At 41.5% G+C, this 14,302-nt stretch overlaps 1 protein-coding gene across 3 annotated transcripts in view; it reads left to right on the top strand.

Moving 5' to 3' along the window:
• Positions 1 to 4,916: 4,916 nt before the first annotated feature.
• KDM3A (lysine demethylase 3A) overlaps positions 4,917 to 14,302 on the top strand; it is a 29,402-nt gene continuing 20,016 nt past the window's right edge. Inside the window, exons 1-8 of one of the 3 annotated variants that reach the window (XM_085059539.1) lie at positions 4,917 to 5,278; positions 5,813 to 6,001; positions 8,466 to 8,615; positions 10,765 to 10,875; positions 12,454 to 12,556; positions 13,201 to 13,325; positions 13,806 to 13,878; positions 13,956 to 14,044. In XM_085059539.1, coding sequence (XP_084915665.1) covers positions 5,831 to 6,001; positions 8,466 to 8,615; positions 10,765 to 10,875; positions 12,454 to 12,556; positions 13,201 to 13,325; positions 13,806 to 13,878; positions 13,956 to 14,044 — 822 coding nt within the window. In that variant the 5' untranslated portion in view covers positions 4,917 to 5,278; positions 5,813 to 5,830. The other 2 variants (XM_085059538.1, XM_085059540.1) reach the window with 2 other exon arrangements.

Genomic DNA, 14,302 nt, shown 5'->3' with positions numbered 1-14,302 from the left:
ATTTCTATCACTAGTCCAGGAGTCACTGACCTGACACCTACACATGCCCAGCAGCCCGAGCCACTGAAATCTCGTCAGATCCAAAAGAGAAGTGTGTAAGTTTTCTCCCAAGGGAAGACACTCCATCACAAAACAGATCTGTTTAAAAGAAAGAGCAGGAGGCACTTGAAATAAGCTGTAGGGTCCTCTCTGGCACTGGTAGGGAATGGTGTGAAATCTTAACTTTGCCAAAGCCAGGTTATGCTATTTCAATGATGAAAGAGCCTGGACATCAGTAAGTAGCAAAATATAAGTAACGTGTTCTGTTTTCAGTTTTGGTGTGAGACTTTTGGATGTAAAGCTTAGTTAACAAAGAAGAATTTTCCTCAGATCATTACACAATGTTGCTTAAAGTTCACTGCATCTCTTTAGCTATCTTTCAGTGTCTCCTTTTGTACATCACCAAACCATTTCTTCTGTGGTGGTGGTTTGTAAGACTTGATTCAATTATGTCAGTCACGATAATATTGATTCGCTTTCTTTTATTAAAGAATGATACCCCAAATCCTTTGAATTATCAACTGATAATGTATTAATACCTGAGGGGAAAGGGCTTTTTTCTTCCACAACAGGCCTTCCTGTGGAGCAGCCAAGGACAAACAAAACCAGCATGGAACTACTCACCACACTTTATGTCTAATGTTTGTTCATGGTTACTCTGTAAAGGTTATTGCATTACTCTGTCTATAAATATCTATTTAACTTTAGAATTAATCTGCAAAATTTAATATCTAATTCTAATTAATATATAATTAAATAATTAAATGTTAAATTAATAGTCAATTAAAATGTAATAATTGATCCTGGTTTATCATCCTAAGAGTCCTCTCACAATTTCCTGTTTCTACAGTTGGGATAGCAAATCAAAATCCTACTAACTCATTGCTAGCAAAAGACAATCCCCACTGTGGAATGGGAGTGGAAAAGAGTAGGTCAGCATTTCTGATAGAGTTTGTCCTGCAGCAAGTAAACTTAATTGCACAAAATGAAAATGTATTTTTCATGAAAATATGTGACTCCTTCAGTGAAACAATGTTAACTAAAGTTAGACACAAATGATTTTAACTTATGGTAATGAGACAATCACTGAAAAAACTACCTGGAAGCAATCCTGCCACTCTTGCAAAGCTGACCCAGGTGAGGTGTGCTGAGGTAATGTGGCTGCACCTGAGCAAAGAGCTCATACAGGCTTTTCTCTTTCCAAGCTGTAACTAGAGCTAGGTTGGATATGAGTAATAACTGATCTACATTAGCTACTTCAGGAGTAATTGAACTACATCACTTTGGTACTAGTGAATAAAAAAGTTCCTGCTAGTCTGTTTTTCCTTGTTCTTTAGCACCACACTTGAAGACATACTGGAAAAATGAGCCATTGGTTATCTCCAAAAGCCTTGTTTCTAGTTCACAGAATATTCTGGGTTGGAAGGGACCCACAAGGATCACCAGGTGCAGCTCTTAACTGAATGTCCTGTACAGGGATCAAACCCCCAAGCTTGGTGCCATTGGTGCTTTCATAGCCTGTTCATAAGCACTTACAACTTAAATTACATGTCCTTACACCTCCATCATTAATTACTAGAATATAAAGGACTCCATATTCCTCTTCTGTGCTTGTACAGCGCCCTATTCAGCAGGCCTTTGATTGAGAATGGAGACCCTTAAATGTTGCTGCAGTAGAGATTTTAAAAACCAGTGTCCATAATGCCTTGCACTGATCATTGCTTGCTGTAGCTGCACACACACACTTGTAGGTTTATCCTGGAAAGGCAGGAGAGCCCTGAAAAACAATCTGCTCCCTCGTATGGAAAGCATCCTTAGAGAACACAGTGCCATGGCAGTTAATGTTACCTATGGCCCCTTCTCTGACTGAAATGTCCCTTTCTTGCACAGTGCCTGTGACATCAAATACTTTTAGATAGTGGGAGGCCAATATTCAAGCACAAATATTTGAATAGCACATCCAGATTTTATATGCAGAGAGGTAGGCGTAAATGCCTGAATGTGCAATTGTTTAGGCATAAAATTGGCTATTGAGTTTTATTGCTAAATTCCAATTTAAACTGAACTGTTAAATTCAAATAATTAAATTCAAATCTCACAGCCTCTCCTGCTTTTCTTCCTAGTGATACCCCGCACAAGAGAAACTGTCTGTTACTTAATGGTGGCTGAAAGGAAGAATTTATTCCAGTGTGTTCTGAAGTTACTGTTTAAAGAGCTCCTATTTGCAGAGATTACTCCTTTCTCATGCAGCAGCTAAAGGCTTACCTATTAGTGGTTTAACCCCGTAGGTAGGGCCAGCTGGAAAATGTTATGCTCAAGACTTCTTGCAGGAAGAAGAACAGGCTGAAACATGCTGTTTTGAGGTTTAGTCAGTTCTTCTTATTTACTGCACTGCTTTGTTTTTTACGTACTTCAACAGACATTGTGTGTTCCAGAGGAAAATAATGCAGAGTTGCCCCTGTGCCATTATCATAGAGTTAGTCTGAAACTTATTTGTGAACATTTTGATGTTTCTCTTGACACACTGAAGGTGGGCATATACACATAAAATATTTCTAGTAGACATTCGTTTTTGTGGAAATTATTGTGAGTGGTGATAAAATAACCAGTTAAGAAAAACAAGAGTACTTTTTTACTATATTGTATGGTTCTAATACTGGAAAACATGTTCTTAAAACGATACAGCAAATTCAGACATGTTTAGAGTGATAATTTTAAATTTTATGTATTTCACGTCTTGACCCAAGACTTTATTGGTTACCTTTAATTTATAACTTTTAAAGAAGATAGATAATTTAAGAAAGATATTTTGTTCTAATTTAACTTCAAGGAAGAATCCTTGGGAAGAGAAGCAAGTTGTTGATTACATTCTCTGTTTCAAAAGAAAAAAAAAATCTCCAGTTATGTGGTTTCTACCCAGCCCCTGGGTTTTGAAAACCTCTACTCTTTTAGGACTTTGCAAGCTTGTTTGTACCAGTTTTGTACCTGGAGTTTTGTCCAGGCTTCTGTCAACTTGTGCTCTGTCTGCTTCCCCCTCTTCTCTTCTGGTCTCTGCCAATTCATTTTATTTTATGTATATTCAGAATGCTGCACTTTGATCAGATGATCTTTTAGCATAATTTCCTATACAAGTTCATTTTTGAGGGCGTTCATGGACTCTATCACCCCACACACTCAGCCTTCTAGGCCAGGGCCTACCCAAAACATTAAATTTTAAAACACCTTTGAACAACCTCCATGACACTCTTTGCATGTGGGAGCTGCTCATTCACAAAACCCATGTTGTTGTCATTGAAATCTCTTCTTAAAGCCTTTCCTTATTCTGATGCTAATAGGAGAAAAATTACTATTAGGCAACTGGAGTGCTACCAACAGCTTGATCTATTGCATTGACTAACATTGCTTCATTACAGCTTGACATCCCTCTTCCTGCATGTATTAATCATCTACACTTTGAGGCAAAGTGTTCTCTCTGCAGAAAAGCTAAGAGCTTTAAATAAGGTTATGCAACATCTACATGGTGTGATGTGCCAATTGTAAAGTTGCTGCTACACGAGTCTAAAGCCTACAATGAAACAAATAATTTGGTAGTTTCACATCTAGCTTGATTTATATAATATCACAAATTCCACTTTGCAAGTCTGGTCTATATAGTAAATATTTAAATATGAGAAGCAAACATACCTGTTTTTTCTTTCAGTGCCAGCTAATGATTGGTTCTTCATACTGCACATATTGCTGATCTATCAATTTTCCATTATTCAATTTACTTTTTTGTTCCTCCCTGCTGAAAAATGTACAGAATACTAGGTCCATCTTGTTGATAAAAATTATTGAGGATTCCCTACAGTCATCAAGGAAATCGGACTGCCTGATTTCCATGCTGTGGAGGACAGTAATTTCCTCACCATGGCACGTGAGGGATTTTTTTGTGCCTTTTGATTTCATACCTGAATGTGTTTGTTTTAGTGTAGTAGGCAAGTGATCAGTGGAAGCAAATTGGTGGGAAAAGCTTTAAAAACATATTTAACCTAAGTGTGGGAATGGATTATTGGAGAAAATGAAGGATGAGACCAGAACATGGCAGGGGTATCTTGCTGTTCTCTGATGGGGATTTTTGAAGCTCAGCTCTCTGGTGACAGAAGGAACCATGGAGAAAGCACAAGCTGAGCACCATGAGTTTTTAGGAAACTGGATCAGTCAACAGCTTCTTTGCCTTGGGTACTTTCTGCACTTTTGGTCTTCGTCTTCCCACATGCTCTGGTGGGAAAGTCTAATGGTAGAGTAGTTCTTGTGTCTCTTTGGGTCACTGCTGAACACCTTCACCCTGATCAGTCACATTCTCTGTTTAACTCCTTGGTTCTCACAGGACATGGGGAATGGCTTTAAATTGAAAGACAGTCTGTTTAGATTTGATATAAGGAAAAAATGCTTCCCTGTGAGTGCAGTGAGGCACTAGATCCCTCATAACCTGGGCCAGTTATGATTCTGTTCTCTCAGCTTGTTACTTGTAAGAACACACAGGTCACATGTTAAAGGCATGAGCTGGTGGAAGCCATTTTCTTGTAGATGCAACTACAATAACCCACACCAGCCACAACTGGAGCACCTCCACAGCCTACCATCCTCCCCAGTAACCTCGGGCACACTGTTATTTTGCCCTGTTTCGCCCTGTGCGCTGTCCCCTGCCCCACAGGGCCCGCCTGTCCCCATTCCCCTCAGCATGACAAGATGGCGGCCTGTGGGGCTCCCGCAGGTGCTGGCCCCGCCCCCGTGCGCGTGCGCAGAGCCGCCCCGGAGGTGCCACCGCCCCCTGTGCTATATCTGAGTACGCCGCGAGCCGCACGTATAAGCGGCCCTCTCACGCCCTCTGGCCTCGCTTCGGATCCCTCCGCCGCCTCCAAAGGCGGATCCTATAGCTGGAAGCTCGGCGCTCCCGAGGCGCGAACGCGGATCTAGAGAGGCAGCGGAGCCTAAAGCGCGTTCGTGCCGCCCTTGGGGCTCGGCTGCAGGCGCCCCACGGGCCGGCCCCCGAGGGACTCCTTCTCTCGGCGCTCAAGCGGAAGGACACGCCGTTTTTATTTTTTTAATCCGCCATCTGCTGAGCAACGGTTTCGGGGGCGTGGCCGGGCGCGCGGGCCCCTTCCTCCGGACCAATCGCGGAGGGAGACTCGCCGCCGGCCCCGCCCCGCTGGCGCGGTGCAGCCAATAGAGCCGCGGGACGGGGGCGCGCGCACGGGTGAGGGGGCGTGTGCGCGGCGCGGCGCCGACAGTGTCGCTTGGCCGCGGCGGCGGTCGGGGCGGGGGGGCGGAGGGGAGCGGGATCCGTGCCCGGTGTGACTGCGGGGTGCGCCGGCAGCGGGGCCGGGGGGGAGCAGGTGAGGGCAGGGGCAGGGCTGGAGGGCTGCCCGGGTGGGCAGGCCGGGGTGTTGGTGAGGCGGAAGGCGCTTGGCTCGGTCGCCTTCCTCCTTCCCTTCGGCTGCCGCCCGGCGCTCCGGCTGCTCGGAGGAGGGAACAAAGAGGCGGCGGGGGTGGGAATGGCCGAGAGCTGCGCTGCAGCCATTCTGGAAGTACCTCCTGGTGTTTCCTTCCAGTCACCCCCGCCGAGCAGTGATTAACAGGACCGTGGGCGGGGTGCGCGCCCTGTGGGTGTCCGGGGGTCCGCCTGGAGCCGCTTGGAGAAGCGGGGGGGAGTCCGGGAGAGGAAGGAGGAAGCGCTCACCGCCCTGCCCTGTGTGTTTCTCTCCTCCTTCCGTCGCTTTCCTCGCCGAAGGCCTCCCGATGAGTTAAAATGGTGCTGAGGCTCGAGGGGAGCTGGTCGCTGCTCGTAGGGAAGAGGTTCCTCTGCCTGTCGGAGGAGGAGGACAGGACGTGGGACGCCAGTCTCATCTCGGAATGGCCCTGGAAGTCGGGCAGGATCCGGGCTGTGTCACACACGGACATATCCAAACCAGACTTGAAGGTAACCGGGAGCTTGCAGAGAGAGCTGCTAAATGGAGAGCGTGCTGGGGAAGTTGGTGTGGCTGTGTGTACACGTGTGTGCCCATGCTGCTCTGGGGGAAGAGGGAACCATTGGAAACGTGTGCCCCTGCCCGAGTCTCCATGTGCTTGTACTGGTGCCGCAGAATATCTCAAACTAATTATAAATGTGCTTTCTTCCACCGGCATTTTGAAAAACAGGCTTTTAGCGCATCCACTGTGCCTGTGGTTCGTTTCCTAAAAGTAGTTTAAGGTCTTGCCAGTTGTGACCAAGTTTTTGCTCCCAGATTTGAATCCGAAACCTTCCAATGTTGGGATTTGTGGCGTTTATTTCCTACTCATGAATGAGTACTTGGGTTTGAAGGACATACCAAATTCATGCCTGGTGTTGGAGGTCTCTCGGACTCTTCTTGCATGGTGGCCTCTTCTTATTAATGATTACCAAGGGGGGTTTTGAACAAGTAATGGGTTATTGCAAGCATAGTCTAATTTGTTAGCTGTGTATTTTGCGTGGAAGTCGAGCGATGTTTATAGTTTGACTGTGAAGTTGTTAAGGGGCTTTATTTGGTAACTAGTCATTAAAAGTATTCAACCCTGTCTGGGCACTTTCTAGAGTGTAGCCTGAGTACTTACTCCCCAAGGACAAAACTCCATTGCAGCAGCGGCATCTCTTCCTTGTTTCTACGGAGGACTTTGGTGGCTGTCCTGTGACAGCAGGAACAGCACCATCTTTCCATACAAACTGTCTCCTTGCCTTTTTTTTTAATGGGAACGACTTGGTGACCTCTGATGAGCTGAAGAAGCGCCCCTTCCTTGTCCACCAAAAAGAAACTGTGGGTGTTTCCAACTCTTTCTTGAATGCGTAAACTTTGTTTAGCAAACTTGTTGTTGTGGATGTGCGGCAGGGGTGGAGCTTTGTCCATCTTTGGGCTCAGGGCTGAGCCCTGTGCCGTGCTTGTAGTGAGGAGGAGGAGGTTCTTGGTGCAGAAAGCTCTTAAGGGCTTTTTCTTCGAAAAGGAGAAGAAGCAGGTGCTGCTGGGGGCTCTATTGTGAGCTTTGTAGCTGGTTACGCTTCTGCCAGAAGCGATTGACTTGATGCGTTCTCCAGTTGAAGTGTTAAAGAAGTTGCAGGGCGGACAATGGAGGTGTGGAGAGCTTTGTACCAAAACAAATCCCATCTCCTGTCCTCTCAAAGCTCTCTGGAAGCATGATAGACCCAAAATAGTAATGGACTGAGAAGGGGGATTAAGTATTTCTACTGTAAAAATTAGAAGTATTTCTTTCAGTTTTTGTTTTGCATTAAAGGACTGTCAACTGCTGTTGAAATTATTTTCTCAGCTGTATTTTCCTGTGTGTGCAGTGTTGATGCTGTAGACAAAACAAGCCCTTCTGGTTCTGGTAGTTGTTACTTATCTCTTTCATTGTTTCTGTGCACCTCAAAATTACTAACTTCATTTCTGCACCCATTAGTTCTGTGACTCCTGGCTGTGGTAATGCTGTTTGTGTGCATGTTTTCACTTGCCTTTCCCCTGAGAGGGACGATAAAACACCAGGAAATGTTTCTCAGATTCACTCTGCTGAGATTTTTTTTTTTGCTGTTTGTTAAATGTATTTGAGCTGAATTGCTGTATTCTTTGGGAAGGGGAAATTATTTTTCCAAGAGTGGAGTCCTTTATCAAGATGTTCCAATGCCTGTATTCAGGCCAAGTTGAATTTATGGTCTTTCCCCAATCGTTTGCTGATCTATCAAGAATTGCCTTTGAAATTAGGGTAATGCTATCTCAAAGACATTGGTCAAGCCATCGTATTTTTTCCATGAAATTGATTTCCTTTTGAAAAAAATTGCATAGTTGTTTCTGAAATTTGTAAGGATAAATAACAGTTAAAACCAGACAGGAAATTACCTTCTTCACATTACATAATTTGATCACCTTTACTATCCTACTGTCGTTTGCGCTTTCAATAAATTGGCTTAAGTTATTCTTTGGGATTGTTATCCTTAAAACATTCCTGGGTAAAAAACAGCTTGTTTATTCCAGTTCTCTGGAGCTAGTGAGAAGTCCATGTGCCACTACTGTAGGCAGTCCTTTAGTGGACTTTTTAGGGTGTGTGTATTTTTCCCTGCCTGTAAACACCAGTGATAGTGTTAACACATTTAAATGTCCTTGAGCAGCACAGATCTTCTTGAGATGGGAATATTAATATTTTATGTGACAGTAATGATGATAAACTAGTTAACATTGACTGGTACTGATAAAGTACTGGGTCAACCTGGGATGCTTCAGTGATTGCTTGATTATATGACAGGCAATAAGTGTGCTGAATTATAAGTACTTTTAATGATTTTTTTAAAAAGTTTTTGAGTAAATTGAATTTTTTTCTTTTCCCTGTTGAATGTGCTTGAATTTTATGGGTAGTCACTCATTCACTTTGCTTCCTTTCTGTAGATTTGTGTAGAATTTGATGATGAATCATGGGAAAAGCGAAGATGGATAGAAGTCTACAGCCGAATGATGATAGCATTCCTGGTGGAGCAAAAGCTGGTGTTGGCTGAAAGAAAAACCCAATCCATGCCTCCTGTCCAGTGGCCTGCAATGGCAAGTACACACTTGGCTTGGCTCACTTTGGTCTGCAGTTCCACCTTCTGGGGACAGTGTTGTCACCAGTGTGAATTTCTTGAGTGCAGCCTCACTCTTGGGTGTCTTGTGAAGGGAGAAAACCTCATTGTGCAGCTCTAGCTCACAGAGTTCATCAGCATTTGGTTTGTTGTGCTTATGGACATAAGAATGTATTTTTATGACTTTGCTTCTCTCTTAAACCCCTGTTCTGTACAATGTTAATTCCTTGTCTCTCTAGTCAGATGTTTTGTTTCCTTTTACACAAAATTGCTGTTCAGAATAGAGAGAAAAAGTGTAAATAGTCTGTATTTTTATTTTAAATTCTTCTTTGACTCTGCCTCAAGTATTGTTAATGCTACAGTGATTCTTGATCCTGAGACAAAAATAATTCAAATGACTGTTATGTGAAATCTGCCTGGCACAAATGATTTGTGAGGTTTAGATTTTCTGCATATAAAAGCCTGAGTTACACTGTACAAGGAGAGAACTAAGCTTTCTGTACCTGCCATGCATGGCTGAATAGGCAAATTAGCAGGGGAGGTGAACAGGGAATATTTCTTAATGTATTCAGCCAGTTTAGCTGTGCTTTTCTACTTTGGATATTGCTATTCAAGAAAGTAGTTGTGAGATAAATGAAGATGCAAAGGTATAAACTTGCTGAACGTGAATTATGCTGAAGCTGTAGTCTGTGTTTTAATACTCCTGACTTTGCTATGTATAAAGTGTGCGTTGTAATTCATATTGCTGCATTTTAGCTGATCTTTCTTTCTTAGGCAAAGTCAGTCTAAGCAGATATTTATTGGAAGTAAGGCCCAATAGAATGGGAGAGGAAGAGGAAATATAAATCCTTAACTTTATTTCCTGGGCTATTTATTGATATCAGCAGTTCCACTGGTAGATTTTGCTGATAACTTTCTTATTTGAGCTTAACTGTTGTCCATTTCGAGGTATCTGAGTAGTTCTTACTGGATACTTGTCTTCAGCTTTGGCATAAGGTTTTGCCCCCTGTGTGTTTGGCATGTCAGTTCATGCAGAGCACATGTTCCAAAGCTCATTTAGCAGAGGAAGGTGTAGGATCAGCTGTAGGACAGTGCTGGAACTTGCCTTGGCAACAAAAGACACTTTCTCCCTTTACTCTCACACAGGGCAGGAAAGAGGTTACAAAAGAGGTGTGTGGATTAATTTATTTAAAACTTGATCTCACTTAGTGATTCAAGTGTATGGGAGAGGGTTTCTGACAAATGGAGTAGCTTTGTAAAAATCTTGTAATGCCCAGTTACTCCTGGGGAGACTCTTGTCCCTCCTGTGGTGATCCTGCCCCTCTGCCAGTGCTGTCCTAACTCAGGTGAAGGCAAGAGAGTATGTGTTTGGGTTTTGACGGACTGATCAAAGAAAGACCTTCCTCCCCTATCAGAAAGCTTTCTTTTTTAGTTGGGGCACAGATTACCCTTTCGGGTGGGGTGGAGTTCCCTTGCCACTTCTGTTGTTCCAGGCTCCTGGTGCCTGTCCTCTCAGGTTTGTTACTAGACAGAATTTAACTTTGAGCATGCTAGAAAGTGTTCAGAAGCTTTTAAAGGGAATTCTTGTTTCTTGTCTGTACTTAAAGCATTTGGTATACCTGAACACAACTTGATCATTGCATGGCAGTGTTACAGCAACTGTGAGGCTGTCCAAGTCATCCCAGGTGCCTAAATTAATATTTCAGTGTATTATCAGTGTTGCACAAGTTTCAAGAACTTTAATGTACCATGCTGCAAACATTCATTGATTTACTAGGTATTCCCCAGTCTACCATAAGGAGGGGTTTTTGTAATATATCCACAACTAGAACTAATATATCAATAAATTTTTCATGTTGAGATGAGTGATTAATTGTTAATGACAGCCACCTGCACTGAATTTTTAACTCAGTCTGATGAAGGAAATTAATTTCAGGTGTAGTCCAGTAACTCCTTCATTAGGTGTGTATTGGAAGTTTTATTGGAAACTTGCTTTGTCTTCAGGAGTTGCATGTAGATGTGGTAATTTAACAGAGAAATAGATGCAAAATTAAAGCAATTTTTATAATTAAAATGAATGATGAGATGTTCTTACTCTGTTTCTAAGTATATGTTTATCACTTTTTTAGACCTACAAGTCCTTAGTGGACAAAGCTGGAATGGGATCACTGGTTTCAGTGCGCTATCTGGGTGAAGAGAAATGTGTTTTTCTTTCTAAAGACCTCTTGACGCCCATCCAGGTAACCTCGAATGGCATTGTAAAGATGAAAGATGAATCTCTTATCTTGACATTTAAGATGCATCAGGGTAATGTAATCTAAATGCAAACTTCAGATGAGTAAAAACTTGTAGTAGGTGTTCATTTCTGTAACTCATAAATGTCAGTTCTGAATGTAGTATGTCTGATTAAAAACCTGCTGAAGCTGATGTGGGACATGGTCATTTAGGAGAGCTGGATGAGGGAGTGTGCTAGGACAGTTACTCGGCTCAGGTGACAGCAGTTGCATGTTGATCTGGGGATAACCTGGAATAGTTTCTTTTTGTTCTTTTGGACATGACTGCCCTTCCTGAGAAAGGAGTTGCAGGAATGTTTGGTATAAATGTTGCTGTTTAACAGAAGCACATCATTGCTAATGGTAAACAAATGAGGAATTGGGCAGAATGTAAATGAGGTGGTTGAATTACATTCTCTTTATTGAGCACCAGAGGGAAGTTTCTTAGTGAAAATTAGGTACAGGTGGGTTCAAACAATTGTCCTTTGTGACTGACTGGGCAGGTATTTGGAGGAGTAGTATCTGCTAAAGATAAAGGATTTAGCCTTTTTAGGAAACTATTCACAAGCCCTGTAAACAATCTGAAGTAAAAACAGTAATGGATGTCCCATGTTGAGACTCCAAGTGGTGCCATCATTAGTGTTCTACTTTGACTTGTTAACAGTCAGCAAATACACAAGTCCTTTTGATACACTAACAAGAGAGTCACTAAAGGCCAGATTTGAGTTGTAGATGGTTGTCTTGCTTGTGTTGGCTCAACAGCAGGATGGAGATCTCTTTGTGCAGAAGCCTTATCTCAGCACTGCAGTGGAGAAGATTGCTTTACTGGCATCTTGAATAACAGTTTATTGACTTATGGTTCTTCAATCTTCTGCCTCTAATACCAAAGCAATGCCTGGGACAAAAAGATAAAAACCAACCCCAAACCCTTTTGTTATTAGCCATCTTTGAGCCTGGGGTGGAAACTGGCTCTGACGTCTCTGTTTCAGAATCAATTCTCATTCAAGAATTTGAGAAGAAAAAAAATACTATGATATATGTACATTGGTGAAGAGTTAAGAATAATTTAGATGTAGCTGACTTTGTTTTCATTCATATAAGCATTTTATAATGGTGTCTTGAGGTGGACTGGATCCTGGCATTATTATGAACAGGAACATAAAATATTTGCATTTACATATGCTCAGGACAAATATGTGGATGCTTTTGAGAACTTAAAATCATAAGTTGAGGAATGGATGGTTCAATTCAACTTAGTACTCATTAGCAATGTAATACAACAAAGCTGGGAATTTTAGAACAGTATTAAAGTGGAGACATGGAGAGCTCACTTCAGTCTGTATTGCAGTTGCTTGTTGCAAATTGCTGCTAAGAAATTGGTGTCTGCCTCCAGTCCAACATCCTAGAACTGATGGGTCAAAGATTAATGAGAAACTTGTTGGATATGTATGAGTTGCTGCCATATTTTTCTGAATATTAAAGGATTTTTTTTAGTTAAAAGCATTATCCCTAATGCAAACTTTTTTTTTTTTCCTTTCAAAATAGGATGTGGACAGTTCTAGGCTTTCTCTTAAGGATGATCAGCATGTAAATGAAGAAATTCAGGCTCTGGTTAAGAAACACCTTGATGAGACACGCTTGGTCCAAGGTACATGCATACTGTGGAGTGGAAAACTGACAATAAATGCTCAAGTCCAAAGGGAAATCCTTGCAGTGTTGGTTTAATTATTTGGTAATCTGTTCTAGGGAATAAAAGTTTTTTTTAAAAATACTGACTTTACTCTCACAGCAGTGAATGCAAAATGTGAAGGCATGTAGATGTTTGAGTTTCAAGTACTTCTTTTGTAAGAATGAGTGTGTAATCTAGGCACATAGAGATGGCCTGGTACTTGTGAAATAAATAGAACTTGTACCAATTCTCAAGAGAATTATTTTGAGTTGTTTATTGTTTCAAGTAACTTCAGTTTGTTTTGGTTTTTTTACAATTTGTTGCTTGTTATGAAAACTTCCAGGGTTCCAGGGTTTTGTATAAATGCTTCCTTTTTAGTCAAATTAAAATTGTTATTTTGTTTAACATCTTTAAATTCTTAATTACTGGGTTCATACAAGCATGTTTGCAGTCTTGTGCTTGCACATGCAAGGAATATCTTTTCTTTAAAGATAAGTACTGCAGCTTAGAGTTGTCATTTCCAATACAATAAGGACAGGAATAATTCATTTTGATAACTGTGATGATCTTCATGCTTCCTTTGTCCTAAGCTTTTTTTTTTTTTTTTCCCCCCAATTTTGAAGGTGGGAAAAATATAATTGGTTCAAAAATTAGGATTTATAGCCTGGATCCTTCTACTCAGTGGTTCACAGCAGTCGTTGTCAATGGTAATCCAGCTACAAGAACTCTAGAAGTCAACTGTCAGGAGGTAGGAACCAATTGCTGTGGTTTACAAATGGATATGGGGAATAGGTACAAACTTTTATTTATATCTCCACCAACACCATTTTTATTTCTGTCTTTTCTGTAATCTTTAAACATGGGTGTCAGTATAGTGCAGAACAATATTACCCCAAAGTATTTCTTTATGCTGCTGGTAGATTATTAAATAACAAATGTCTTCCTATGAAAAATGAGGGAGACCTGGAATTTTTATTGGAAGAGTGAAGGAAACATGATCCTGGTTTCTTTGCTCTGTGCTGTGCAGACAGTGCTCTGAAGCACCAGTTTGTGTTTTTGTGCAGAGACACTGTCACATGCTGTGTTGTTAAATTCAGCTTGGTATTCAAAGGACCTAAAGTTAAGTGTCTGAGCTTAGTTCATGCCACAACATCTAATATAAATGTATTCAAATAGTGACTTTCACCTCTCTAAATGGCTGCTTCTTCGTTTCTTATTCCTTTTCAAGATTCCAGCTTTAAAAACGCTTGATCCAGAGTTGATTCATGTTGAAATCATATATGACAACAATGGAAAATGTGGTAAGACTTATTACTTTCTGTCCTTCTAACACTAAGTAGGTTATTTGTGATTGACTAATTTTGATCTCTTTTTCCAGATAAGTCAAAAAGAATTGGGGGTGTGAAAAGGAAGTCATCTGAGAACAGTGGAAGTGTTGAAGCTAAACACACAAAATCTTCTCCCGAGGTAATGTCTTGCTCTGTTATATATGGCTGTTACATAATGATTATGTCACTTCTCAAAACATCTTAAATAAGGATTAGATTGGAAAGTAGAATGATAAATATAATCCCTTGGAGGGTGTGTTGAGTTCTCTCAAACTTGTCTGGGCATGAATTGAACATCTTGCCTTGTGATAATTGAAACAAAAGCTACTGAGCCTTGAAGGTTGGTGGTTTGTTGGGGTTTTTGTTTATTTGAATTTTGTTTGGTTAGGTTTTTTTA

This window comes from Lichenostomus cassidix, chromosome 4 (assembly GCF_008360975.1).
Source record: "Lichenostomus cassidix isolate B80296 chromosome 4, HeHo_3.0, whole genome shotgun sequence".
Classification (NCBI taxonomy): domain Eukaryota; kingdom Metazoa; phylum Chordata; class Aves; order Passeriformes; family Meliphagidae; genus Lichenostomus; species Lichenostomus cassidix.
This window is presented reverse-complemented; position numbering and strand designations above follow the sequence as displayed.